This window comes from Centroberyx gerrardi, chromosome 12, assembly GCF_048128805.1.
Source record: "Centroberyx gerrardi isolate f3 chromosome 12, fCenGer3.hap1.cur.20231027, whole genome shotgun sequence".
Classification (NCBI taxonomy): Eukaryota; Metazoa; Chordata; class Actinopteri; order Beryciformes; family Berycidae; genus Centroberyx; species Centroberyx gerrardi.
The window spans coordinates 19,681,926-19,709,163 of NC_136008.1; the positions used below are offsets into that span (position 1 = coordinate 19,681,926).

Sequence of the window (27,238 nt, forward strand, 5' to 3'; positions counted from 1 at the left end):
AAAGTGATGAGTGAGTGATATAACTTACATCAGCTTGATACTACTTAAATTGATGTACACTATGGATTTAGGCAGTAAATGTTATGTCAGGTTAAAAAGCCAGGTAGACTATTCAGCAAACACAAAAGGTGAGTTTAGGTGAGTTTACCCAGCACTACATCCCTGTGTGTGTGGAGTGACAGGGCCTGGCAAGGGAACGTGACTATAGTTGCTGTGTAGCAAACTTTGTGAACAGGGACTTGGAGGGCGAGCTAGCCTAGGATGCTTTCCTACACCACGAGAGACTGTGTTAGTGTGAACAGTAGTGATTTAGGTGACACAGCCTTAAACTAGTAGTTTGTAAAATCCCAGTGCTGGGTGGAGCCTCCCTGTTTAGTGGTAAAGATGACTGTGGAAAAGAGTTGTGTCTGGTTTTTTCCTGTCAGAAGAGACCCAGCATGCCCTCTCTGGCTTGAGAGAGAGAGAGAGAGATGTTTCATAAGAGGAACCATTATCATGATTAGATGTAACTGCTGCTGTTTATAGGTCTCCACTGTCTCCCTTTTTTTTTTTTTTTTTTTGCTTTGATGTGTGTCTGTGTCTCCACAATACACAGCTAAGTATGGCAAGCATGTTATAAATGAAGCTGCTGCTGAGCAGGTCAGAAACCCCCCAGTCTTACCGTATACCCGTCACACACACAACCCACGAATATTACAGATGCATCCATCCTGTGTAGGAGGCAGTTCACACCAAGTCTTGTACATGGGAACATCCTACTGGGTGTCACCTTATGACATCATCAAAAGCAAATGGCTTTCCATTCTGTGTTCAGACTGTGTGAGCCATGGTGGGTGCTAAAATGATTTTAAGATACTGAGATGGCGGTGTACTGGTATTTGCTCAATAGGATGGATGGAAGAGAAAAAAAAGACAATTTTTGACTTCATATAAAATTTAAGGACCAACACAACTGGTTATGTCATATAAATGTGCCTTTATTGTCATGTCTTGTCTCTCTTTGTCTCTATACTAATTATCATATATCCAGTTTGTTGAAAAAATACACGCTTCTACACTGCATTTTATTATATTGTGTGCCACGGGGTCGGATTTGGCGGGAAATCTGCACGATTGCTTTAAATAAAAATTTTAAATTTTTAAATTGCAAAAAAAAACACTGCGGGTTGTGTGTTTTGTTGCAGGCGAGCGACCTTTCAAGTGTGTGCAGTGCGACAAGGCCTTCAACCAGAAGAGCGCTCTGCAGGTCCACATGGTCAAACACACCGGGAAGAAGCCCTTCAAATGTGAGGTGTGCAGCATCAGATTCACACAGAAGAGCAACATGAAACACCACATGAAGAGATCCCACGGCTACGGTGAGTAGCAGATTGCCGTTGCATTGGATCCACAGGCACACACACACACACACACACACACACACACACACACACACACACACACTCTAAGGCGTACCCATGTGCTTGTGCACTTGAGCGTAGTCAAACACTAATCCTCTCTCTATCTCTCTCCCTCTGTTTCTCTGCCTCTCTCTCTCTTTCTCAATTTAGTTCAGTGTCACTCAGGAACAAAATTGCCATATCATCCAGATAGATAAACATTTTTCAATGAAGTCCTTTTTCCCACCTTTTACTAGTGTGTTTGTGTGAGTCTCTCTCTCTCTCTCTCTCTCTCTCTCTCTCTCTCTCTCTCTCTCTCTCTCTCTCTCTCTCTCTCTCTCTCTCTCTCTCTCTCAGCCACCAGATAAATCCATATTTCTTATACAAACTTAAACTTTGCTTTTTGCAAGGCACAGCACATCTCTGATTAAACCTTGGGCTATTAAGCGGCTGAGAGGCAGTGTTGGCCTTCCCCTGCAGAGCTTCCACAAGCTCTCATACTCAACTTTTGTGTGTAGCTCTCCACTTGATAAGGCTTCTCATTGTGTATTGAGAATGAGCCCGACAATGCAGATAATCTGTCGCCCACACATTCGCCACACACACACACACACACACACACACACACACACATATGCCTCATTACACAGGAGGCAGGAAAGCGGCGATGACAAGTCGATCGGCTTTGTTTCAAATGAAGTTCATCAAAGCTTCCTCTTTGATATCTCCTGTTGCACGGCCTGAATGTTTAAACACTGCCTCAGTTGAGGTCTGGGCTATGGCTCTTCTTTGGTTAACCTTGGGCCAAGGTGTTGCCAACACACACACACACACACACACACACACCTTCCTACTCATTCCATCCAAACATCCCCCTTTGAGCTTAGCAGGTGCTTGAGCAGGAGAGTGACAGGTCCGTTCTGCTTAATTCACTTTTGAAGACACGCTCTAAAGCGTCCACTCAGGTCCCCCACTGGGCCGGCCTGGACGTTTTAAACATTTAGTCCATACCTGGAAGCTCGAACAGGGCACAATCCCTTCACTTTCTCACCTTCAGTGTGTTTGATTTGGTCCAAATCAGAGGTAAAATGGTTACTTTGCTGCGGTTTTTCAGAAAACAAAAATAGAAAACCAAATTTGCCAATAATGCTGCAAAACAGCTTTCCATTTCTTCCTGTGTTTGTTGTCCGTTCTGCTCTGGTTTTGAGCTGCAGGCTTCACCTGGAACTCACCTGAGGCCGGTTGGACTTGGGAGGAAGTTTTAGTGCATGAAGACAAGCAGTTGTTTTGCACATCCTGTTTTGCACATCCTGTTTGACACCTTCTCACCTCCCCAAATAAACTGAACTGAGAAGACTAAATGCTCCGGAGATTGTTTTAACCACTCCAAACAAGCCATTAGTGAAAGTTACCTTGAGACACACAATAGCAATGACTTCCAGTCCCCAGAGTTGTAGAGGATTTGCTAATGGGCTCCAGAGTTTGTCCACTGAGAGACTAACAAGTTATTAGCTTTAGGCACTCGCTGATTTTTTTTTTTTTACTTTATATTTTCATGTCTCAGTATACAGCCTGAAGCATTCGCTGATGGTGTTTCCTTTGCATGCTACTCTGTGACTCTAGCAGGGTGGTTACTGATGGCTTTTAACAATCTGCTTTTTAATGCTTTGTGTAATTGGAACATGGTGCTAAGAAAGAAAGGAAATATTATCACCACAGATATGACCGCGTGGCATAAAAAAAATCCAACTTCATATTTAATTTAATTTTCCTTTCCTTATCAGCAAAGGTACATAACTCCTTCAGCCTAACTTAAGGCCTTCAACAAATCGTTTCAGTCCCTTGGTGAATTTGGAATGTAAATGATCCACAAAGCAGCACTTTATTTCATTAAAATATCAGCTTTTAGAATTGGTTCACACACTCGCTACCCGACTCCACGGTGCATTTTAGTGTAAGAAGATTGTGGAAATAACAGGCCCATTCTACAAATTTAGATTTGAAATGCAAGATTCTCAATGTATTGAATCTATTCCGAATTGAAAAGTGGCTTGTAACGAGTTTGTAAAAGGTCTTAAGTTATGTTCTACCAGGAGTTCACCTTGGCTGATAAACAAGGCATCATTGAATTGACAGATTTTTTAATGAAGTTTGGCATGACGTTCTCTCCATATGAGAATAGTATAGCCAGGGCAAGCAATGCTGCTTTGCTAACACTTACAGCTCAGTGCTGCCTAGTTATAAGCTGGCTGGAAGCTGGAAGCTGTTAGCGGTTATAAATTATTTTGACTGTGCCAAAAGGTCCAGTGGAGGATCGTCTGGGTTCTCAAACATGCTCGTTTATCTAACACTAGCCAATTTTGCTAATCAAGCTATAGTGTTAGTGTCACTTATCTCTGAGTTTGTTACCTCTTGGTCCATAAAAAATGATGGTCCTGCTCTTTTCTTCAACATTAAATTATGAGAAAGTCCAAGTGTATTTTTGACAGTATTTTGGGTAACTTTATATCAACAGGCCCATAGCCAAACAATACCATGAGATTGGGAAATGCGATTTTCATTGAATTGTAGTTTAAGAGCTGCCAAGCAACCATCACTTAAATTAAGATTCAAGCAGATTCTCCAGTTGGTGTCACTGTCAGCTCAACATTGTCAATAATGCTATTTGAGAATTATCTTAAGCTGACTGCTGCCGCAGCAACAGACTAACAGGCAAGGCTGCATGATGACTACGGGAATCAATATGGTGTCTGCTGAGGCTGCTATTGGAGTTCTGTTTCTCCTTGGCAGAGCATTTTTAACAGCTCTGTCTTTGTTTGAATTAATGAACTGTCATCCGACATTGGACTACCTGATAATATAGCTGTCACCCTTGACCCCTGTCAGAATTACTACTTGAACATTGTTACGCAGAACGCAGAAAGAAATGTCTGGAATCACAGTAGTTGTGTGTTAGATATATGACTTCTTGAACTAAGCTTTTAAAAATACAGCAAATGAGTGACATCAGTACAGATACCAGGAACAGCTCATATTGATCGTCAGCTGTCTACGACTGTACATGATTGTAGACATGTTCATAAAGTAAATATTGTCTAATAAAATGAAACATTGAGATTTTTTTCTCGTTTTCAATGTTTCCTTGGCTGAATTCACTGAAGGTATTTAGGCCAAGATCCACTATACGTTTTTCCAAATATGATTACACAGGTCATGAAATGAAATAGACTTGTCATATATTAAACAGCAGAGGGAGAAAGGGAGACTGCTTTTTGTCAACTGTCACATTACATATGCTACTAAACTAATATTAGTGTGTCTACAAAAAAAATATTGTCTCCCGCTTGTTTGTTCCACCTGATGCTGCATTTCCAGCGTTAACCAGACAGCGTCAACATTGTGTCAACCTCATTTGCATGACAGGTTTTGGCAAATCGGGTACAGAATTGGAGACTGCTGCTCACGCTATTCTTGTACTTTTCTTAGTAGATCCAGTCCACAAAGGCTTATTTATTATTGCCTAGGGAGTATATCACTGTATTCCTATCATGCAAACCCCTTCTCCTCGCTCATCCCCTATATGTCTCTCCTTCCAGGTCAGATCCAGGAAGTCACACTGAGCCAAGACGAAGCAGGTCCCCAGGTCGAGGTAACGTCTGAACTCGACCTGGAAGTGGTTCACGAGGCGTCTGGAGACTGGCACAACGTCTTCCCCTAACCTCAAACACCAAGGGTCAATATCACTCCCCACTCTCCCTCTATCCCCTCTACCCAGGATAAACTCTGTACAGCACCTCGTTAAAAAAAAAAAGCACTGTATGATGATAATACGCTAAGCACTGATTGATTTTTACCACTAGGCAGGAGTAGCAAAATTTTATACAGCTTTGCCAAACTTATTCCCTCTCTCAAAAGAGTTATTTGGCTAAAAACGACGTATGGCTTTCCCTGAACCTTCTAGATTTGCCCCGTTGTATATTCAGGGTTTTTACTCTGTAGTAGCAGTGGCCTGCCTCCGCTCTTTTTCCAGATTAGCAGTGAAGCCAGCGGAGTCTGGTTCCCCCGTCATTGGCCTAATGGCTGTTATCTGCTCTCAGTTACTGTCTGATTCTCATCAATATGATTACCTCCGGAGAGGTTTGGCTCAATAAACACAGGCATCCCAGAGAATTCACCACCAATCAGGAGTAGCAGGTCTCTCTAATGCTGGCCCTGTTGAAGAGATAGGAGACGATACTCTGCCAAAGCCTCCCGAGAGACGCGTGTCTTGTCTCTCCATACTGGTCCCCTCGCAGTAACATGGGAGCTGGAACGGACCTTTATTGCCAATCAGGCTTTGTAAGCAGCAGTGTAAGCAGACATAAAATGGAAAGCTTTTTTTTTGCAGGTTTACCAGAAAGTTGTTTTTTTTTAAGTCCTTTTTTTACGTATTTATACTGTACATTTTTCATTAAAAAAATGATCTTAAGTGAAATGTACTTTACGATGTCTTACATTTTGTTTTAATTAGAGGAAAGGGCCTTGAGTGGTGTTGAGGTCTTGAGGATATTAAGTATCCATCTGTTCCACTGAAGTCTGCCTGCGATGAAAGGCAGAGCTGTGATGACACTGTTTGATGCTGGGCGAAGGTTCGACTCAACACGTCAGCATTGTGTTGCCTGTTGTCATATCATTTACACTTGTTTGCATTTTTTTTTTACTGTACTGCATTTTGTAAATAGTGTAGATAGATGCGTATATTTTCTGATTAACTACCATGACATGGTTTAGTTGTGAATATGGAATTGTAGCATAATGTTCCTTTTTGTTATGAAGCTAAGCCAATGTACAGACAATAAGCTGATTTGTTTTGTTTTGTTTTTTGCAGCTGGGGGATTGTATTTTGTATTGTTCATAAGTATTTAAGAAAATAAAAACTGTTTTTCTACTAATTTCAATTCAATTTGTTTTAAGTGTGAATTTACATGTGGGCACATAGTACACATTTTCTGTCTGGTTATGTATTGAGGTGGGATTTGGGAAGTAATCAGAATCAATAGTTCACATTTTCAGTACCATTTCCAGACTTTGTCCCATTTCAATTAACACATCACATGAAGATGCAACTAGTGGGTAAAAGCAATTACATTTTAGCCAGAACAGTTGTCCATCTGCCTTGGACAGTCATGAATAGCTTGCAAAGCTTTGCATGAATATTGATTACTAACTACTCTATGAATTATGTCGTTATGGAAGATACTATGTCATGTTGTCTCATGTGATGCCATGACCTGACCCAAAACGACCATCATTTCCATTTCCTGATACATGCTGTTGGTCAAACCATCAAAAACACAAGACACTAGACTTGTTTTTTTTATCATTTTTAATTGATTTATTATTACTTTTTTTGATTTATTTCAAGTTAAGTGGCTGGTCATGTTTATTACAGGTACAATAATGAGGGTCTTTACATTCATTCACAGGACCCATACAAAAAATACACACACACTCAGGTACACAACTCTCACAAGGCTCAAGCACACACACACAGTAGGAGGGATGCATTGAACAGATCACACATGCCTGCTTTTTAACACAAGAAACCATTTGGAAAATGGAAGTTTTGAACAGCACAAGTGGTAGTGCTAAGCTATTCCTCGACCGACTCCTCTTCAGAAACCTTGCCACCACATTCTCTAGAACCATCTTCTAATGTGCTTACGTCCATTACAGAGTTAGTTATAGAGCACCTTTTTGAAATTGTGTTTGTGTTTTGAATATCCACATAAAGAAAACACGGCACTTTGGTTTTGGTAGTCAGAAAAAATGGCACTTGTTGAGCCAGCTGTTCCGAATTTGAGTTTTGTGTGCTTTGCATCTGCAGATATCTATAAAGCGAGAAACATCTAAGACGGAGAATAGAGACCTAGACTACACTAAACCATAGGGGAAGGGTCTGGACCTGGCATCATGCTGGAAGCACCATTGTTGCCATGGCAGCACCAACATAACACTTCAGATTCAGAGCAGTCTGACTGCTTCTTAAGGTGGAAAACAGTGCACTACAGAAGAATTAAGTTATGTGTACGGATGGGAGAGCTCCCATTTCCTTATTCACTACATAATTAGTGAGTGTACGCCATTATCTCATGGACTGAAAAAGAACTGAAACATTAGAAGTGGCAAATTTATCTTGTTTATTGCAATTCAGTGACTACTGCAAAAAATATAAATTTAGAAGATTAATAAGTTCAATTTATACCACAAAAGTTCACAGCCAGCCTTAGGCCCTAATGACAACATAGATCAACATCACATTCATGACTGGACACTTATCTACAGCTAAGACACAAGGAGGGTGAAAAGGCGAATGAAAATAAACACATTACGACCAAAATGGCCCTCACAACACGTAAAATGAGTTAAATCCATTAAAAACAATAGTCAAACATAGGTTCATATAGGGGTTTACAGAAATGGAAGCAAGGTTTGAGGAAATGACAAAGACAAAGTACAACAGGACAGAAAACCATTCTTAACTAAAACAGAAACGTAACCTGGTCTTTTCACCCAAGCAACAAGCGGCATTGACGGTCGAGTCAGTCGGACTCGCACCGGCCGTAACGTTCAGACGCTCCAGGTCGCTCTGCCTCAGTTCAGCCACCCTGGTTAGAGAAAACGACGGACGACACCGACAGAAACTCAAGCACAGGTAGAGAGCCAACGGCAGGGGTCAGGGGTCATTCAGGCTGCACATGTGAGCGGCTTCAGGATCAATTTCAGCAAACGGTTCACACCGATGATGATGACTGCACAGACTCGGAGACGCAGCACAACGCATGGCGGCGGGGAAGACGGGGGGGCAACAGATTGTGTCGCTATCTACCAGCCAAAAGGGGAGTTGGGGGGGGGGGGGGGGGGGGGGGGGGGGGGGATGAGGGAGTTGGGGGGGTCACTGGGGTTTTTTTAGCGTACATTAGAAGGTTATCAGAGATGCAGGGAGAGGTGAGTTTTGGGGTGGGGAAAAAAAACAAGATTTTCTCCTTTTCTTCCTCTTTTTCCCACTTTAGTCCCTTGTTCTTGAACATCTGCCCTTGTGCTGTTGGAAGGGGTTGTAGAGAGGGACTTCAGCGTTTGGCTGGAGAAGCACTTCTGCTTCCCTGTGTAACAGATGAGAAATGTCTGATGAATACATGGAAATGGCATCACATCAGGTCATGTTCAGCATTAAAGGACTAGACGGACCTTTTTAGGAGTTTGGCTCATTGGTCACTTTACCTATTATGTGACAAGAGGATTGGCAACAAAATCATCTCTGGTCTCATATAGCTCTGTCTGATGTGCATGCTAATGCTTTAGCATACAGTATGTTCAGTAATAGGTGATTAACATTATAAAGTATAAAGATAAACCTTTTAATCCAAAGTTGGTATTGAGTTTTATTCTGTTTTTGCCCTGTAGATTCAGAACTTCTGAAAACAAACTCTCAAACTTCATCAGTAGTGAAGTCCATTATGAATCAACAGTGCAAAAAACTGTTGCTTTTTGTCAAATTTGACCAATCCCCTAAACAAGCCTGGCAGCTTTGGACGCAAGTCATTAAAATGACTCACTTTCAACATAATGTTAATCACCTACAATTACTGAACATACTGTATTCTAAAGCGTTAGCATGAGCACTGGACAGAACTATCTACCAGAGACACCGGAGATGATTTTGGTGCCGATCCTCTCATCAGATATTGGATAAGGAGACCAATGGGCCAAACTCCTAAAAAGTTGGACTAGTCCTTTAACAGGCAGGTTAGTACGCTTGTGGGCAATTTACAAGCCTGTAATGTATTGTTGATGCTGCACATTGGAGCCCATGATTTTCCAAGCATCTTTTTAGCAATCTACTAGAAGCCTACATGTAAAAGTTAGGTCCTTTATATGTCCTTGAAGTAGCCAAAAGAGAAAATGGAATTGGACAGGAGATTGGACTGCAGTTCATCCACAGACTACAGGCAATTACATATTGTTTCATTGTGAATTTCAGACCATGCCGGCAGAGGCAGAACCTGTTTCCTGTTTGGTTGTTTTGTCCCAAAGCTACAGATTAGACGACAAAGCTGTTTCCAAGAATAGATTGTGCTATTCCGTTAACGCTCTCTCTCATTCAGATCAAAAAGTTGGATTTTGAAAAGGACAAAGATTATACAAATGAGACAAATCTGTGTGAAAAATGATTGGAAAAGAAGATAATCCATATTGTGTGAAGCCTTTGACTGCCTCATAAAGGAAGGCTGGGGAAAGAGCCTTTGTTCTAAGCCATTCTTACAGCCAATTGAGATGAAATTCATTATCTGTCATAAAAGAGAAAAAGTTAATTAATGTACGGCAACAGTTCTTAAATTCAAATCTGAAATGGAAGGCGCAAAACGGATGGAAACAAAGAGTGAAAAAAAAGAGTTCACTGAGGCTCATTTCCATTTGGACTGTGATGCATGATTATGTGTGGAAGAATAGGAAGTGATGGGGTGATGGTTCTAACTCAACCATAATTAGCCGTATCAGAAAGATTTAAAATAAGGGGCCCAGAAGTTTGTCATCTCTAGAGCTGTTTACTCTCTCGTGGCTTAGTGACAACAATTCAGCCACTATAACTGAGGATGCAGCCCTAGGGAAATTTTGATTTCTCTCCACCTAATTCCTAAACCAACTAATCTAAGGCACTGGCTGGCTAATTAAAACCTGACAGGGGGAACTGGCAGCGCATGACGGACACCACTCCTTTCTATGACGTATGAGAACAAATCAACAAACAAGGAGCTTCCCTGTAAATTGTAAAGTCAAATACTGGCACAGAGAGAGAGAGAGCGGCTTTCCACATTAATATTATGAACTGCATATGACAGAGAAAGGTGCAGTGTGCTGAAGCAGTGGTGAATATAGCAGCCTGAAACAAGTGATAGCAGAACTGCTGAGCTGAAGAGTTGGGTAAATGTCACAGTGCAGTCGAGACAGATTCAATGGCCTGAAACCTCCAGGGAGGCAGTCTGAATATCTTAGCCCATCTACTTATACCATGAGCCTGGAATTATATGTTCCCATCTAGCTTCAGAGTGTGAAAGTGATTGAGTATTGAGTGTTTACACATGACAGCGAGCACATGTATTAGGGGAGGTGATTAACCACCAACATGCTAGAGGTACTTGAGTGCAGAAATAAACTTATTTCAAAAAATATGTTATGTGAATAACTCTTTTTTGACCAAACCGTGAGATACACCCGTATAATTCCAAGGTCTCAATCTCTCTTTCTCTCTCTCTCTATCACATAAACACATGCGAACACACACACACACACACACACACACACACACACCACTCCTCCAAAAGACTAAATAGTGTTGACTAATTTTGCCTTTTTGTGTTTTGCCCAGTCCCTTATTTACACTTCATGAGAGGTATGTATGAGTAAACATACTGTATGTCTCTTTTCCATGCATATCAACGTTGGAAACTTTATATCTAACCCCCAACAACACAAGTTAAAATTTCTCCTGGTGAATAAAGGCCATTCTGATCTCAATACAGTATGTTTGTTAGGGATCCCACAGTTATCAGGTATATCCAGTGATGCAGTGGTAAATATAAAGGTGGATAAACTATGACATCTGGTAATCATCATAAGCTAAACAACCAAACAACAACAACAAAAATGAAATCGATCTGAATGAAAAATTGATCACAATTTCAGAAAAGCATTAATCTATGCTTTTGCTTCCTTAAAAGACCATATCCTCACATAACTTGAATCAATGTGATACTACTTACTATGATATATACTACATTATAAAGGCCTAAAAAGGTGGGTAAACTCTATTTCTGTAGATGAAGATGTAGGTGAATTTAGTTTAGGTGAGTTTACCCTCCACTACACTCATTGGTATTTAAGTTGGCATAAAAGAAGCTCATGATTAATGCAGGACGTCCTGCCAGGATTTGAGGCAACCCATAGACCACAGAAGCATGATGGACATTTTCTGCCCAAATAAGAAATAAGGGATTCATGTTCCATCGCATCGTCAGACTAATGGGAACATGAAGTGGGGTGTAAAATTCGAAAAAGAAGAAAGGTCCAAGGCACTCTTCTAGCAAAAAGTTTAAAAGCCTTTATTCAGATGGCTATTTCATGGTGAAATTCTTAAAAACATAGACGAAGCTTGTGCATGTTAACATAGAACTGGGTTAGCCTACAACCCGCGCGTAGCGGCACAAACAGCCTTCTTCAGGGAGTGGGGTGTAAAATGATTGCCTCAAACTGCGTCGGACGCAACACTTAAGATCTTTGGATTTAACATGGATTCCTTCATTTGTTAAGGTGGGTGCGGGCCAGTTTTTAAGCCGCGTCGTGTAGATAATGTCAGCTCGCTAGCCAGCTAATCTGGTCAGTTACCATCACTGTCTTTTTGTAAACACATCTGATTTGCACACTAGCTAACATATCGCTAGCGTTAGTAGCTGTGATGTTAAAATTAACATCAGTTGCTTTTTCAAATTATCCTGCTGGCTTTAGCTAGCTAACAGTTTGTTCAGGTCAACTGAGCTGACTCTTCTCAAGCTACAACTCAGAGTGTTTTTGCAGTAGAGTCTAAGGCTAAAGACAGTTTACTGCGTCACAGTAACCTACATTTGGAAACAAATTAATACGTAATCGGACCATTCATTTTAACTTATAACATTACTGAAGACATTATTGCACACGGCCAATTCTCCGCTGGACCTTCATGACGGCACCAACATGTTTATAAGATGACAACCCCCCGCAGGGTTGTGCATATGTGCAGCCACTCTATCCCCGTAAAGCAATTACAGTATGTTAGGCATTTGATGGATCTATATCAGAACTGGATCTACTACCTTCAGTGTTACATCTGCACTATTAATGCATAAAGCTTAGCGTGCAATTGGTGTAATGTAATCAGTGTTCTCTCTAGAAGCCTGTGATTATTCTGCTGCTGGTGCAATGGTAATAGGATTAGGCTGTCTTCTAAGCATATCAATGTTGGAGTGAGTTAAACTCAAGTATGCCCTGCTTCACATATCAGTTACTCACTCTGCGTGTGATATCATCACTGGGGCAGGAAAACAGGAGCAAGAAGAGAGATTAGACAAATATTCCACTTTCTATTCAAATTGACTTTCAGGCAAGAGGAAGCAGTGTAGATTACAGAGAGCAAGCGGAGACAAAGTGGAGAGGGAGGACTAGGAAATAACTTGGAAAGTGTCTATTTCTGCAGTTTTTACCATTTTGAAGATCTTGGTCAGGGTGCCTTTGCCATCCCCTGCGCTGGCCTTCTTGCCTTTAGCGGACTGTGACTTCTGGTCGCCCTGGCAGAGAGGGAGAAGAGGATCAGGTAAAGGCATAAAAGGAGTCATGGAGATGATTGGAACAGGATTAAGATGAGGTCAGCTTTTCCACAGAGAGGGTCAGGTTCATTTTCAATTCAGTGGGGGATGAAAAATAAGAGAAAGAAGAGAGCGAAGGGAGTGTGGAATATAATGATATATAAGACATCCCCCCCTCAGAGTGTGCTTGGCACTGATGGATCAAATCTGCTCTCTACAAACCGAAATACTGGAGCAAAAATCCATCTCATTCATCGTCACAGGACTTCTACTTAAATGGCTCTCATTTCATTCTACATTTTTCATACAATTATAGGCTATCTCATCTCTAGCTGGGCTAGTCTACTATCTACTTCCAAGTATTTTTATGGAAATTATGTTGTATGGAATTAGAGAAGCTGAATGAAAATGGCACATTTTGATAACATGTTGTCAATTTTGCCAAAAAGTTTTTATGCTCCCTTGACAATTATTTGTTGATAAAGAAATTATACGATAAATAGTTATTTTGTTGAAACGGCTGAAAAGTAGATTTGGATTTCTGAATTGTTGACTAAAATATCTGTTCACCATGACCTATACATGTTGTTTCTAACATGTATAAGTCTCTATCATGGTTATATGACTATTAGCTACATTTATTTGTTTTCATCTTCAGATAGTATGGAATATGGTGAACATTAGCTGCCACTAAAGAACAACTTGCCCAATACTAACTGAAATACTCTTGAAGACTCTATTTTTCTGGTGGATGTTTTTACTGATGTTCAGGAATCCTATTTATTTTCTTCAACCCAGCCAATTCGCATTTGCTTTCTTGCAACATTTCAAAAGATTGCTTAAATTTGAACAGTGGGATGGAAACAGCTTGTGTGAGAATGAATTACATGAATTGGAGAAGGGTGAACGTTATTTCATGATCCGTTGCCTTAGAAAAGGACTCAGGAAAGATATTGTCCCAGGAGAGACATCTGAGCCATTTTCTCTTTTACCCCCAACCACCCACACACCCTTCTGCTGCTTCATGACTCACAACACACACACACACACACAGACACACAATGAGAAAGCCCTAAATTTAGTGCTGGTAACGCTGCCAGATGAAGCTGCAGGCAACTAAATATAGAAGGTGATAATGAAGAATAATGCACTTCAGGGTATTCACTTCAGGCAGCAATATGTATGAAACAAAATGAACAAAATGACGACGGTGTCATCAGAATATTGAATAAGTGCACATGCTATGGATAACTCAAGCTGCAAAGCTACAAAATGGGAATGTAATATTTGAAGATGGGCTGAAATTGAATTGAAACGACGGCGTTATTGTTGATGTATGCGCGGATTACGAAGCCTAAAGTGCTGGATGGAGACTAAATGGAGATCGAAGGTGAGCTATTCATCCCAAGGCACAGGCGTCATGCTCTAGAGCTTTTTTGAGGGGGCGCCAGTGGCCTCATTTTAGCATTTCCTTCTCAGGTGAAGCCTTATGGTACTGGACTTGCCCCCTCAGTGTCACTGGGCATGGCGCCCTCTGTGTTTTTGCGCTTTTCGAACCACCTACCAGGCCTATCTTGGCTGCTAGTCCTCTCCACTGGACATGCAAAGAGACAAGAGACAAGGACAGGAGGTAAAAGGACAGGGGGGCGGGGGGCAGATAGAAATGTGGGTCTTACTCAGAGCAAAGGCAGGATGGGGAGGAGAGGAGGCAGGTGGGAGGGTCCGTCCGGGGGGGCAGGAACAGATGCAGGGAGAGCAGGGTGAATGGGGGGCAAAGAGGAGCGAGGCAGGCGATCGCATCGGAAAGAGCACAAGTTCAGTGACATTCAGCACAATATAGCAACAAAGCCAAGACATGCAGTATGTGACACAGAAAAAGAGCAAAACATCTTAAACTATTTTGTTCCTGTAGGATTAAATATATTCAACTTTGCTTTCAGGAAGGCTTCTAATATATTGGATTGCCGATGTATGGGGCTGATATTGAACTTCTATTAAAAATCATATATCAGCCAGTCAGTGTCATCCACTTCTGATGGAGCTGAGCTGAGAGTTTGAATGATTACATGTTTTTTATAGAATTGATCAATACTGCACTGGTTGTCTATGGGAAGCCCTTAACCTGAATTGATCCAACATTGTCATCACATTCCATACAAGTATGCATGTTACTGCTATCCTGAGTTTCATTGGAGAGTTTTAGTGTCCCATGATGGTCTAAATGCTGAATAGAATTCTGGGAGAAACATTGAATACTTTGAATTTCTTTGATTTTTTTGGCATGAAAATGTTCAAATTTAAAGATTCTCAATATTGACCAAAAAAAGAAATATATAGATATTGGTCTCGGCATCAACCTTCAAAAACCCTTATCTGTCAAACCTTAGTTTCAAGTAATTATCAAAAATAAATATTAATAAAACCACTTTATAGAATCCATCAGGGTTTCTCCTACAAGGACACAAAAGGCTTTGATTTTTTTTTCTTTTCTTTTCTGTTTGAACTGGATAAAAAGCTGCAAGATAAAGTGGACTCACCCTAGACTTGGGAGGGGCAGGAGACACCTGAGAAGGAGTTAATCACAGAAAGTAAGAGAGACGTTTGACAGCGTTAGTGATGGAGCAGCTGAAGAGAGGTGGCAGCACAGCAAACAGACAGACATGGAGGGAGGGGACGTTGTGGAAGAAAGGGCCACAGTGGCAACACTGTTGTGCTGCAGCACTTTGGAGACTCTGTGTTTAGATACTGCAAGTGCTATAGAAATAAAGTTTGTTATTATTATCACTGTTACTATTACTCACGATCGTCCGGAAGAAATGGACCACGGCGTTCTCCGCTCCACGCTTACGAGGGGAAGCTGCAGAAGCTTTCTGAGGAGCCGGAGAGAGAGCACCTCGGAAAGATCCCTGCAAGGAAGGAGAGGAGAGGAAAGGAAAGGAAACGAGGGGAAAGGAAAGGAAAGGAAAACAGATGAAGGCAAAAGAGAGGAAAGGAATGGAAATGAAAGGAAGGGAAAGGAAGGGGTGAGAGGAAAGGAAACACAACATATGTTAAATAGATGCTGCATATTTATGCACAGTGCAAAAAATCTTTTCATCCTAAAAAGTGATTTAGTCTCATTCGGTCTTGAAATCTTATTGTTCTTAAAGCGAGTGAATAATTCGGCCAATGGGGTGAGACAATTCCACGTTTCCAATGCAGTTTCACATATTTCAGGAATTTTATAGTGTTAATATGTCATATATCACTCCAGTAGTATCAAGATAATGACACTTGATTCAAGAAAATTCTTCAAAGTTGATTTGTGCTAGGAACGAGTGACATTATCTCACCGCAGTGACAGATTCTTCCCACTTGTTTGAAGAAAAAGGTTTTCAGACTAAATCCGAGACTAAATGAGCTGTGAAAGGAATACAGCGAGAGACTGTCCCATTGGTCAACTTACCTGTGAAGAACAAAGACACCAAAACCATCCATGTGCCCTGGCAGATTGTTGGCTACAGTGCTCCATGCTAACACTTTAGCATACACTATGTTGAGTCACAGTATTAGCATTATCTCAAAAGTGAGAAAAGATTATTTCACTTTAAATGTAGGCTATTAATCTATTAGTCATATAATAAAAATGACTAGCACCTTTTATTACTAAAAAGTCAGTCCTACTTTGGTTAATGCTAGTGGCCGACTATCACTTAACATAGTGTCTGCTAAAGCCAATGATTTACCGGGGACATATGAATGATTTTGGCGTCCATGTTCTCATCACTTAACATGCAGCATGCATTCATTATCAGTCTGTGTTCATGCTTAAATCCCCTGTTTGCCTGAAATTGGCTTTTCAGTCATGTTGTACCATGTGATGTGGGCGTGGCCAGCAGTGAGCTGGGTTGTGGCTATCAAGGTGAAGCTAGCGGCCACAGCACCACCTCAGCCTCAGACTAGAGGCCATTTCAAGCTGTACAATACACTTCCCATCTCAAGGAGAATTACACATTGTAACTTTAACAGGTAAGTTAACCAACAAGCCAATTTCCCTGAAACATTGTGTATTGCTGTAGATATGTTTTGCAGTACACATGCATAGTCAAAAGTGTTGCTCACTAGTAGAGTTTTTTCAGTCCTGAAGCTGGGAAAACATTCAGCGCTGCTGAAAAGTTTCCTCTCCATAGTAAATGGCCTGTTTACTCCCACCCACCCCCGCCAGCACCCAGCCCATTAACAGCAGCCTCACGTCACACACAACACCTACCTCGATAACCTTTCTCCAAAACTTGCAAAAAACCTTTGGCTGTGAGTCATTAAAAACCATTTAAAATGGCAGAAATGAACAATTAAAGGTCAATAGCTCAGCATCTCCCCTGACTTTTAGCCCTGAATAACACTCTGTCCAAAGCTGTCCAATAAAACACAAAAAAGTGAAGTCCTCTATCAACCCCTGCAGCCAGCGCAAGGATGAGAAAGGTTAAAATTAAAATGGAGTATGATTTCTGTTATAGCTAACTCCAGCAAAAATAAAGTGGAATATTTTGCTGTGTGTGTGTGTGTGGGGGGGGGGGGGCAACCTGCAGCCCATGGGAGAAAAAAAACCTCATTTCCACCCCCTCAGTAAGTGGGTCTTTTCAGCCTACCTTATCCAACCCTTTGTCTGACCCCATTAATGTAACAGGGAAAGTGGAGGGTGGGTGGTGGCTGATTCACCTTTCATTATCTCACATCAAAGAATTTTAAGGTAACCAACAGAAGGGGGTGTGGGGGGGTGTGGTGGGGAACTTTCACCTCATCCACCATTTACATGCTGCGGTGCACAGAAAGCGTTGGATTACGTCACCCTCGCTGTCTTTTATGGCTTTCATGAAAATGGAACAACGAACAATTAGGTCAGCTCAGAGAGGAAATACACACAGCCACCACAAAAGAAGAAAAAAATAGTTTCTACCTAGAGCACGATCCGTCCAAATGGATACCTAGATGGACGATCGTAGTTTAGGATTCATGAAACAAAGGGACATTTTTGTTCCATTGGGAAAAAAAGTACATTTACAGCATATGAGTGATTTTATCCAAAGTCGAGCACAAATATATCTTGTTCTATTGTTTATGTCTGCTTATGTCTTTTCCAGCTGTGTGGAGAACAGAGCCGGTGCTTCATTAGTGAATCCCACCGCCTAATGATGTCCTCCTGTGCCGACACAAAGCTACACAAAGCTGTGTGAGTGTCTGCATTTGTGTGTGTGTGTGTGTGTTTCTGCATGCCTGTGTGTGTTTTCAGCCTGGATGCAGCGGGAATTGAAAGCAGAAATGAAAGGGGAAATAAAAAAGGAGGGCGGCCGGCATCGTGTCTCTCTGTTGGAGAGAGAAGAGATGAGGAAGAGCTGGAAGAGGAAATAGAAGCTAAGAGCCTGTAATGCTGTTCTGCTGGTCCGGTGTCAATTTCAGCCCGTCTCCCCTTTGATGTGAATGAGTCGCTCCTGTCCTCTCCATCTCTTCTCTTTTTTTTTTCTTTTTTCTTCTCTCTCAGTTTTCCCACTGGCTGTGGAAATCCTTGGATATCATGGAATTTTGAGAGATTGTATTCCAGACAGGGAATATCAGGGAATTTTATTTTTTATTTTTTTTTAATATAGCATTATGTGCCATTATTAGCTGCTGGGTTTCAGCCCAACTGGAGTTAACTGTCAACCCTGTTCCCCTGTCATGATGATGTATTAAACATCAGTCCATTAATGCAGATTTATGAATGCACCGCAAACTCTCAATGTTTACATGAGCTATGTTTGCATCCAAATGTCAAGCGGATTTTACACAAACCTTTGAAATGTCACAAACAATAACATGCAATTTAGGTTTCCATCAGCTGGGTCGAAGCAAACACTATGATTTTCTGGACATCAGAAAGAAAAACATCCATAAGAAAAATGGTCTTTCAAGAGTTGATTAGTATTGGACAGGTTGTTATTGTTCTGTAGTATCAGCTAATATTGGCCATATTTCACTCTTATATCTGGAGACGAAAACAAAGAAATACAATATACTTATGAAACAATATACTGAACATTTGATTCAAAAAACAAATCAAAGGATGAATAGAAACACAAATTAAAATGAGCCTGAACCAAGTGCCAGAACTCTGTTGCACTTTGAAATGAGATGCCAAGACTTTTCTCCCCACCGAGTCTAAATGATTGGATTCACATTCATCCATGTCTCCAGGAAACAAGAGAAGTGAGCGACTATAATGGCAAGCTGTTAGTGGTCGAATCTGAATATAACAATAAACAAGGGTGGGCAGACATCTTATAGTCATTTCAGAACGTGCGAAGCCACTTTTCAACTGCTGTGTAATGAGCCTGAAGCTCATCAGGCCGACCCCGCCGAGCCTACGCCATTACTCATTCGAATGAGTTTCCCGGCGCTATTTATCGGGTAAACTCTTTACCGACGAAAAAATGTCCCCTTGAAGCAAAAATAAAAGCTCTTTTGGTGATACTGAGGATGTTTTATCATAATTTGAAATGTTAGAATTCATAAGAGAAATGTAGTTTAAATGTTGCTGCTCTGTCCAGGCCAGACAAGGCCTTGTTATCACAAGACACCAAGTGGACTGTGCTGGTTTCAGACTCTCACTTCAATTGTGTCCTTTCAGGATAGAAGAGAGCAAGGCAGCGGTCACTGATTTCTGTTTGATGTCTGAAGAGAAAGGGATGTGTGTGCTTGAGTGTGTTTGAGTGTGTGTGTGTGTGTGTGTGTGAGAGAGAGAGAGAGAGAGAGACAGATGGGGTGGTGGGGTGGCAGAGAGAGTCATCAAGAGCTCATTCTCATCTGCCTGAATGTGGACAAATGTTTTGTTTCACACCAAAAATAAAACAGAAAAAAAAGATGTAACACACACACACACACACACACACACACACACTGTCATCGCCGAGCTCAGGTTCTCTCTCATGTCTCTGCTGTAATTCATCCATTTCAGATGCACATATCGTATGAGTGGAGAGAATAATGGGGGGAAGTGAGGGAGGAAAAGAGGGAGATCAGGATTCAGGACACAGATGCAGGAACCATGTATTCATGTGCTGTAGCTTCTCCAGAGGTGCTGGTTAATGATCACTGCCTCTTCTGAGGTCAGAGGTCACAGCCTGGCCAGGAACCCACTCCATTATGAATGGTGCTCAATAATTAATCCTGAACACATGATTAAGACTGAGCAGAGAGAAGATATGGAGAGTGTGGATAAAGATGTTAAAGTGAACACTCACACACTCTCTTTCACCCTCTCTCTCTCTCTGTCCAAGAGAGGATTGGCACCAAAGTCATCTCTGTGTTTCTGGTAGTTAGCTCTGTCTGGTGCGCATGCTAACGCTTTAGCATGAAGTATGTTCAGTAATTGTAGGAAACTAGGCTTATCACAAGTATGAAGATAAACCTTTTAGTCATTCAAAGTTGGTAATGGTTTTTATTCTGTGATCTGTAGATTCATAACAAAATCTCAATCTTCATCATGAGTGAAGTCAAATAAACAAAACAAGTTACACTCCAAGTGCATGCTTTTTGCAGAATTTTAGGTCTATTTTACCAATCCCATAAACAGGCCTGACAGATTTAAACTCGAGTTATTAATATTAACTAACCATCCAGCCTTAGAGCTGCTACAAGTTCTCATTTTCTCACTAATCGGCTGCTACTTAAACATACTGTATGCTAAAGCGTTAGCATGCGCACCGGACAGAGCTATCTACTAGAAACACAGAGATGACTTTGGTGCCAATCCTCTCATCACATATTGGGCAAGGTGACCAATGGGCCAAACTCCCAAAAAGTTGGAATAGTTCTTTAACTTTTGTACTGAATCATGTGTTGAGACATTTTGCTGACTGGTGACCTTAATTTTGAGTGATCTGGTACCTAACCTGCACCACAGAGGGGGAAGAAAGGAATGGAATTATATTCATGTTCAAGTCTTTGGAGTTGTTTGTCGAACAAACAATCTTTCAGGTTACTGAGCCAACATGATCTCACACAAATATGTGAAATAAACATCAACTGTGCTGAGCGGAGGCCGCACCGGGCCGATCGATCCAGCTGACAACAACAGTGTCTGACAGCGGAGAAACCACAACAAGCAGCGGCAGCTTGCTGTTCACCTCAGAGGGCAATCAAGTTTTGGTGGCTTGTAATTAAACCACAGTGGCCAGAATTCACCTGGGGACCCACCTCTCTAGTGGGTCTGTGGCCACACTAAATGCTTCATTTTAATGTATTTTTCGAGAGAATTTTAACTGGATTTTAACGTTAAACAAACACAACAAAGAAACACTGCATATACGACTATACAGTTGTTCACTTGAACCTTAAAATGATAAAGTTAAAGATCTTATAACATACTTCTATTATATTTTAATGGAATTCTTTTATGTAATTATAATTTGATGGAAGATTTCCATGCTGAGCCCTAACAGCTGCATATATAAAATAAACAGAAAAAGGGCTCTAGTGAAGCCAAACAGCCTTATGGTGTCGTAAAAAATCATTGCTGATTTTGTTATTTTCATAGGATTTGTTGACGGTAAGCAATGCATTAAAAAACACCGGCCTTATCCTTTAACTCTATCGTACTAAACATACATTTAGTGAGTAGTGAATGCCACTATGTAGCTCCTGTTATAGGTCTATAGCTCAAAATGCATGAGTAATATTTGCACACTTCATTTCTACATACACAGAGTGGACAGTGCACCTTTCTTTCTTTAATTTGGGACTGATAGATAAGGCACACTCATTTATGCAGTACCGACCGCTCACGGCTTGTGTTTAAATTGAATCAGAATACATATTAGTAGTCAGAGTGCATCTAAACTCCCAGTCTTTGTTTTCACTTCCAGTAAGTAATTAACAAGAAAGCAATACTTTCATATGCTCAGACTGTCTCGATGCCTTTGTTTAACAAACAAATCAAAGGATGAATATAAACACACAGTTTCACATCATAAATATTAAATTGAAATGAGCCTGAACCAACTGCATCTCTAATCAGAACCCTGCTGCATTTCGTTGGAGGAATAACCCACATTAAGCAAATGCTCAAGGTTGATTTTAGGCCTTCCGACACACTTTGAATGACTCAAATGAGGAGATACCAAGACTTGTCTCCAGGCTAAATGAATCGATTCACATTCAAGGAAACAAGAAAAGCAAGTTACAACGATAACAAAATTGTTGGTGGTCTAATTGTATTTCTTGTGTGATCACAGTATTCTGACCTTCAAGTGAACAAGCTTTGAATAAAAATCCACTGAAAAACTATTTATAATGTAAAACCTTCCCTCTGAGTAGACAATAAAATCCTTTTTTTTTTCTTTTTTCTCTACTCACTATTTCATTGTATGCTTACAAATGAGTCAAGCAAATCATGCAGTAGCTACTTTATGCTGTGTGAGTTGAGATAAACAATAGCTACACTTTCTATTGGACCTTCTGTAATAACTCTTTTCTTTTTCCAGCTCCTATGTATTTCTGTGATGGATTGAACATGGCTGGCGCAATGCAATAGATTGAATTGTCCCAGAAAGTGTCAAATCTTCCAGGGGGGTTATTCCACAAAGCAAGAAGTTAAGCCAGGCTTATTTCAGTAAATCAGGCGTATTTTCAAGAAATTCAGTTCCACAAAGAAGGTATAAGCCCAAGCTAAGTAACCATGGAAACTGATCCTTCCAGACCAGCCTGGTCCTGGGCAGGATAGTTTTCAGGCTTAGCATGAACATAAGCGAACATATGTATGTAACTTATGAACAAAGTCAAATCATGAGTCAAATCCAAAAGAAAAGTTATATTTGTTTTGTTAATCTTTGACAATTTGACATTAGGCTACAGTTGTACCAAGGTTAGGCTAGTCCACTTAAAATGTATTGCATTTCATTTTATAGGCCTACCTGTAATGTCTAGATTAGATCACATATTAATATCAAAGGTGCCTGTTTCAGGATTATTTCAGCACATTTCTGCTGCATTAGACAGTTCACAGTGAAGAGACACTGAAAAATAGCAGGGAAACAGGACTCAATTTTCACATGGGATTTGAATCCAGAGTGCCTCTGTTGCAGAGTCTGTGCACACCGCTGATCTACAATATCCTACTAAACTCTCTCTGTGGCTTCGTTTGTGATGATTGTTTTGCCTTTTTTTTTGGCTATAACATTATAATTCATCATACAACTTGATTAATATCTGCTGCTCTGCTGTATGGTATTGGTATTGTTGTTTTAACCACTTGGGCGTAAACTAAGAAACATCAATTGCAACACCACTTGGGAAAAGGACAGGTAGTAACATTATAGACATACAATCAGAGGGATTGGGCAGACATTGTTGGCCTGTTGTTAGCAGAGCAGTTAAAATTACTCATCATACTCTTACAACAGAAAGGGAACCAAAAGATAGAGAGACATCAAACCAAACATGAATTAAACATAACAAAGAGAGCGCTGAGGGTGTTGTTAAAGAGTTTTAATCAAGCAATAATCCAAAAGTTTAGAACAGGATCAGGTTAGGAACAGGTCACCGGTCACAACATGTCACAGGAAATACAAACGGTTACAAGCATCGATTGGAAATTTGAAAGCATTACAAAACAGGGATCAGCATTGATCCGCTCCTGGTTCAAACAGACATACACACTCTCCGACTGGGTAAAAGACACGTGAACCTGAGGTCAGCTAAATTTAGCTGATGTGAGGGGGAGCCGCCCCCCTCCATCCAAGACACTGGGGTAGAGTACAGTATCATACGAGTTTTGGTTGTGAACACGAGCTGTTCGGCTAAAGCCTGCATCATATCATCTCTCCTGCATTCTATGGCTAATTCTCTCCGCCATTCAACAAATTACTATGCAAATTAAGGCCAACAATATATATTTTTCATTATGGGTTTCAATTCCTGCTTGAATAGCTAACGCTCACGCAAACTTAGTTATCCCTCCAATTAGCACATCATGATCTGTGTAATCTGAAATGATCAAGAAACCTGTTAGTATTCACATGTAGTCGTTTCATGTCCTGAGGCTCCACCATTTAATTATGTCATTTTTGGTGCCATTTCACAACTGGTGAAATAGATCTGAAAAATCTTAACAGCTGTTCAAGGCCCAGACTCTGGCCTGGACTGAAAGCAACAAAACAAGGTAGACATAACCCAATAAATAACTCCAATGAATGAATGTGGAAGGTAAGCTATGCTAAGGATAAGGGATCAATGGCTGTGAATAGCTCCAAGCCGGCCAAACATTAAAACAGTTCAGCATTACTCAAATTAACATGCATATTCAAGGGCTGATAAAAAAAATGGTGACACTGTCTTAACACAATCCCCTCTAATACTGCGGTCTATCTTTATAATAAAAAACAAATATGCATGAGGAATGTCTGAGGAAAATCTGCGTATACAGACAGGCTGGATTGATCAGAAGTTGAGCTAGAAAATATCTGTCTTCATGTTGAATTCTTTCTGGAGAAAATTTGTTCACAGCAGAAAGTGATTACAGATTATTTTCTGCTCGAGGCAACGGAGGTGGGGCAAACCTGTCTGTAATGTACTTGAGATATAACACTCGTCTTTGAAGGCAAACCCTTGGTGAAAACATAAATACATTTTGTACAACATTAACTCTTTTTTATAAACAAGTAATCACTATAGAAAGCAACACACAATTTTCTGGCGTAAAGAATGAGAAAATCGAAGACATACTGCAGCAAATTGGTAACTAACCTAATGTTAAACGATAGCTTCACAACTTGTTCATTTGACAACATTTTCCCTGAACATTTTAAGAGAAAAAAATCCACAAAAGCAAAATAATATCCGATCAGTAGGACAGAGGCTAAAGAAAAGATTCATAGCACATATAAAATATTTTTTATCCTGCATCTTGCATTGAACACCTCTTCATGGTTGACATAAGGCTTGGGAAAATGCATATTTTCATACTGTTAAGTGACCGCTTTGCAATTACTCGCCAAAACGGTCAGTCCAGCAGCGCTGACTAGCTCTCTGCAGGTTTGGAAAAGCTGGACAACAAAGCTTAGAATGGAAGAGAACTTTGTCACTATATAGTTCACTGTACCAAACCTTTCCTATAAAACCATAATCAATAATGTTTCTCTGCGCTTTTCAACTGTTAGATGAACAGATGTGATTCATGATGAAACACTTCCACCTGCTGTTTCTGACGGCACTGAGAGAGGCTTTGGGATTTAGCGTTAGCACGTAGCAGTAGTTCTGTCATGATAACCCAAATTCCAATACTACTTCGATACTGTTGTGAAAGATTGAATTCAATAACGAATTTTATAAATGTTCGACACTTTCACCAAGTGTGTTCTGCAAGCTGAAACTTCGCCTCCAGAGGGCGGAAACATGCGCACTGGAATAGTTAAAGGAAGAAGGAGGATTGGAATAGACAGAGAGTCTGGCTCTTAATAGTGGACTGCAGCAAAATTCAGCAGAGTCGAACATGGTAACAGTATCAAACAGTCCACCGCATCTTGAATTGGATCCCATTCCACCTAAACTGGTTGACAAACTGGTGCCAAGAGCCAAATATGGAACAATTTCACTTAAGAGCCGACAAGGAAGAACACTCAAACTACATTAAAACTCCTGTGCAAAAGCTGCTACACAGCCGGCCCGGTCCATGCGGTTAACACACTGCTTGATGTTTTCGCCGTGGTATCGTAGTAGTATTGAATTTTTAAGACATTAAACTTAGTATTGGTCAAAATTCTGGTCTTGTGACAACATTACACTGCAGAGTAAGAAACAGCAACGCAGGCTCAAATGCCACATTATCACTTTTCTGCAAGAGTAACTTGTTCTCGTACTCTACAGGATGCAGCTTCTTGTGTTTTATATATTCCCCGAACAGGGTCTGATAATATGTTCCTACTCTAAAATATAGAATTATATGATAATATACATCTTATAATTTCTCTTTGATCATATATAGAATAAAGTGATCATAGACCAGTCTTTGGAAGCGACTTCACAGACTGCTGCACTGTGTTCATGCAAAGCCTGCTGTGTACTGTGTACCTGCCCTCTGGTTGACACATCACAGTTGTTAAGAACCTGGTCCAGACAGCGTTATCAAAGAAATGACTCCTAACGCTCCACAGAGAAGCCAACCTGCATGAGTTGTAACTCTCTACAATGTACCCAATAGCTGTAGGAAGTCCAAAATAATGTACCAATTGTAATGTACCATACCAAACAGTATGGGCATGCAAGTGTCCCCATCAAATCTCCCAGATCATGCTCTTGGGAAGTACCTGAAACACAGCTGTCTTTGACTGCGGTTTGACAAATTTTCAAATAAACACACTAGGAGCAACCAGCATTAGGGGAGGAACAAGTGAACAACTCCACCATTCACTTCTGCCATGATGACTACACCATGTACAACAGATATCATATATATATTTATCATATTTAACTCAAGAGAATACTGCTTCTGATGTCAGTACCATTCAAATGAAGAAAAACAAAACAAAAATATTATTTTTTATCCTTTGATGACTCAAAGTCACAGCATCTGTAATACAGAAAACAGAAACCCCACCCAAAGCCATTATCCAGTGTCAATACGTAACCTATAATGACAATTTTAACGTGAATAAGCACATCTTAGGACAATGTCAAACTTTGGTACATCGTAAGAACAACAGTAAAACCCAACACAAATAATATATGAGAAATATGTTGCAACAAATTCCTACAACATCCCATAAAGAATCATAAGTAAAAAGTGGTTCTGGGTATGGAAAAGCAGAATAAACTGTGATACTTGAGGGTTGAGTTTTCATAGCAACTCTTCCTCCTTCCTCACCTTGCTCTTCCTCTTCTTGTCACCTCCAAAGAACTTTCCAATCTGATCCAGGAGGCCGGGGTTCTTCTTCCTCCGGCCCAGCCCGAAGGCGGCCTGTGCAGAGCTGCTTGCTGATGCCATGGTAGTAGTTTGCGTTGGGCAGTATTTTTGTATTCGACAAATGCGGGGTTCTTATCTCTCTCTTGAACGAGAGACCAAAGGATGGAGGGAAAAAGAGAAAAGAGAGGAAAAGGGGAGAAAAAAAAAGCTAGGCTACTCTAGTTCCTGATCAGGGCTCTCCGACCCGCACTCTGAAGCCGCTCCGCTGTGCTCCTGGATGGTCTGCAGCTCGTCCGATTCGGAGGGTCGGTCTTTGAAGGTGTTGTCCTCTCGTCCCGGGGCATCTCGGGAGAAGAGGCGGACCAGGTGGGGGCGTGGCGCGGCGGCGTCAGGGTCAGCTGTGCTGGCGAGGGGCCAGGGCTGGTGGGGGCCCTCAGCGCCCGTGGAGTCAGTCACCGCCGGCTTCTCCGAGACGCAGCCATTGTTCTGGTTCACATCTGCCTCACCCAGGCCTGCGCAGAAACAACAAGGGTCATCTATGGGCTCGGGCCTGCATGGCACACAACAAGATC

General features: G+C 41.0%; 3 protein-coding genes across 4 annotated transcripts in view; 1 reads left to right on the forward strand and 2 right to left on the reverse strand.

Annotated features, from left to right (window-relative positions):
- Window positions 1-6,247, forward strand: part of LOC139914210 (zinc finger protein 236) — a 77,550-nt gene extending 71,303 nt beyond the window's left edge. The window contains exons 31-32 of the mRNA XM_071902472.2: window positions 1,185-1,358; window positions 4,976-6,247. Of these exons, the coding sequence (XP_071758573.1) occupies window positions 1,185-1,358; window positions 4,976-5,097 (296 nt within the window). The 3' untranslated portion in view covers window positions 5,098-6,247. The remainder of the gene's footprint in view (window positions 1-1,184; window positions 1,359-4,975) is intronic.
- A 526-nt stretch (window positions 6,248-6,773) lies between these two features.
- On the reverse strand, window positions 6,774-26,758 carry LOC139914214 (myelin basic protein-like). Of its 2 annotated transcripts, XM_071902478.2 has the most exons (5): window positions 26,628-26,758; window positions 15,556-15,660; window positions 15,292-15,318; window positions 12,653-12,736; window positions 6,774-8,521 (listed from the first exon to the last, which is right to left on the reverse strand). In XM_071902478.2, the coding sequence occupies exons 1-5, from the start codon at window positions 26,745-26,747 to the stop codon at window positions 8,489-8,491; spliced, it is 369 nt and encodes a 122-aa protein (XP_071758579.1). In that variant the 5' UTR covers window positions 26,748-26,758; the 3' UTR covers window positions 6,774-8,488. The 2 variants fall into 2 exon arrangements, with proteins under 2 accessions (XP_071758579.1, XP_071758578.1); XM_071902477.2 differs by lacking the exon at window positions 15,292-15,318.
- LOC139914213 (myelin basic protein-like) overlaps window positions 23,240-27,238 on the reverse strand; it is a 49,034-nt gene continuing 45,035 nt past the window's right edge. Inside the window, exon 4 of the mRNA XM_071902476.2 lies at window positions 23,240-27,178. Coding sequence (XP_071758577.2) covers window positions 26,880-27,178 — 299 coding nt within the window. The 3' untranslated portion in view covers window positions 23,240-26,879. The remainder of the gene's footprint in view (window positions 27,179-27,238) is intronic.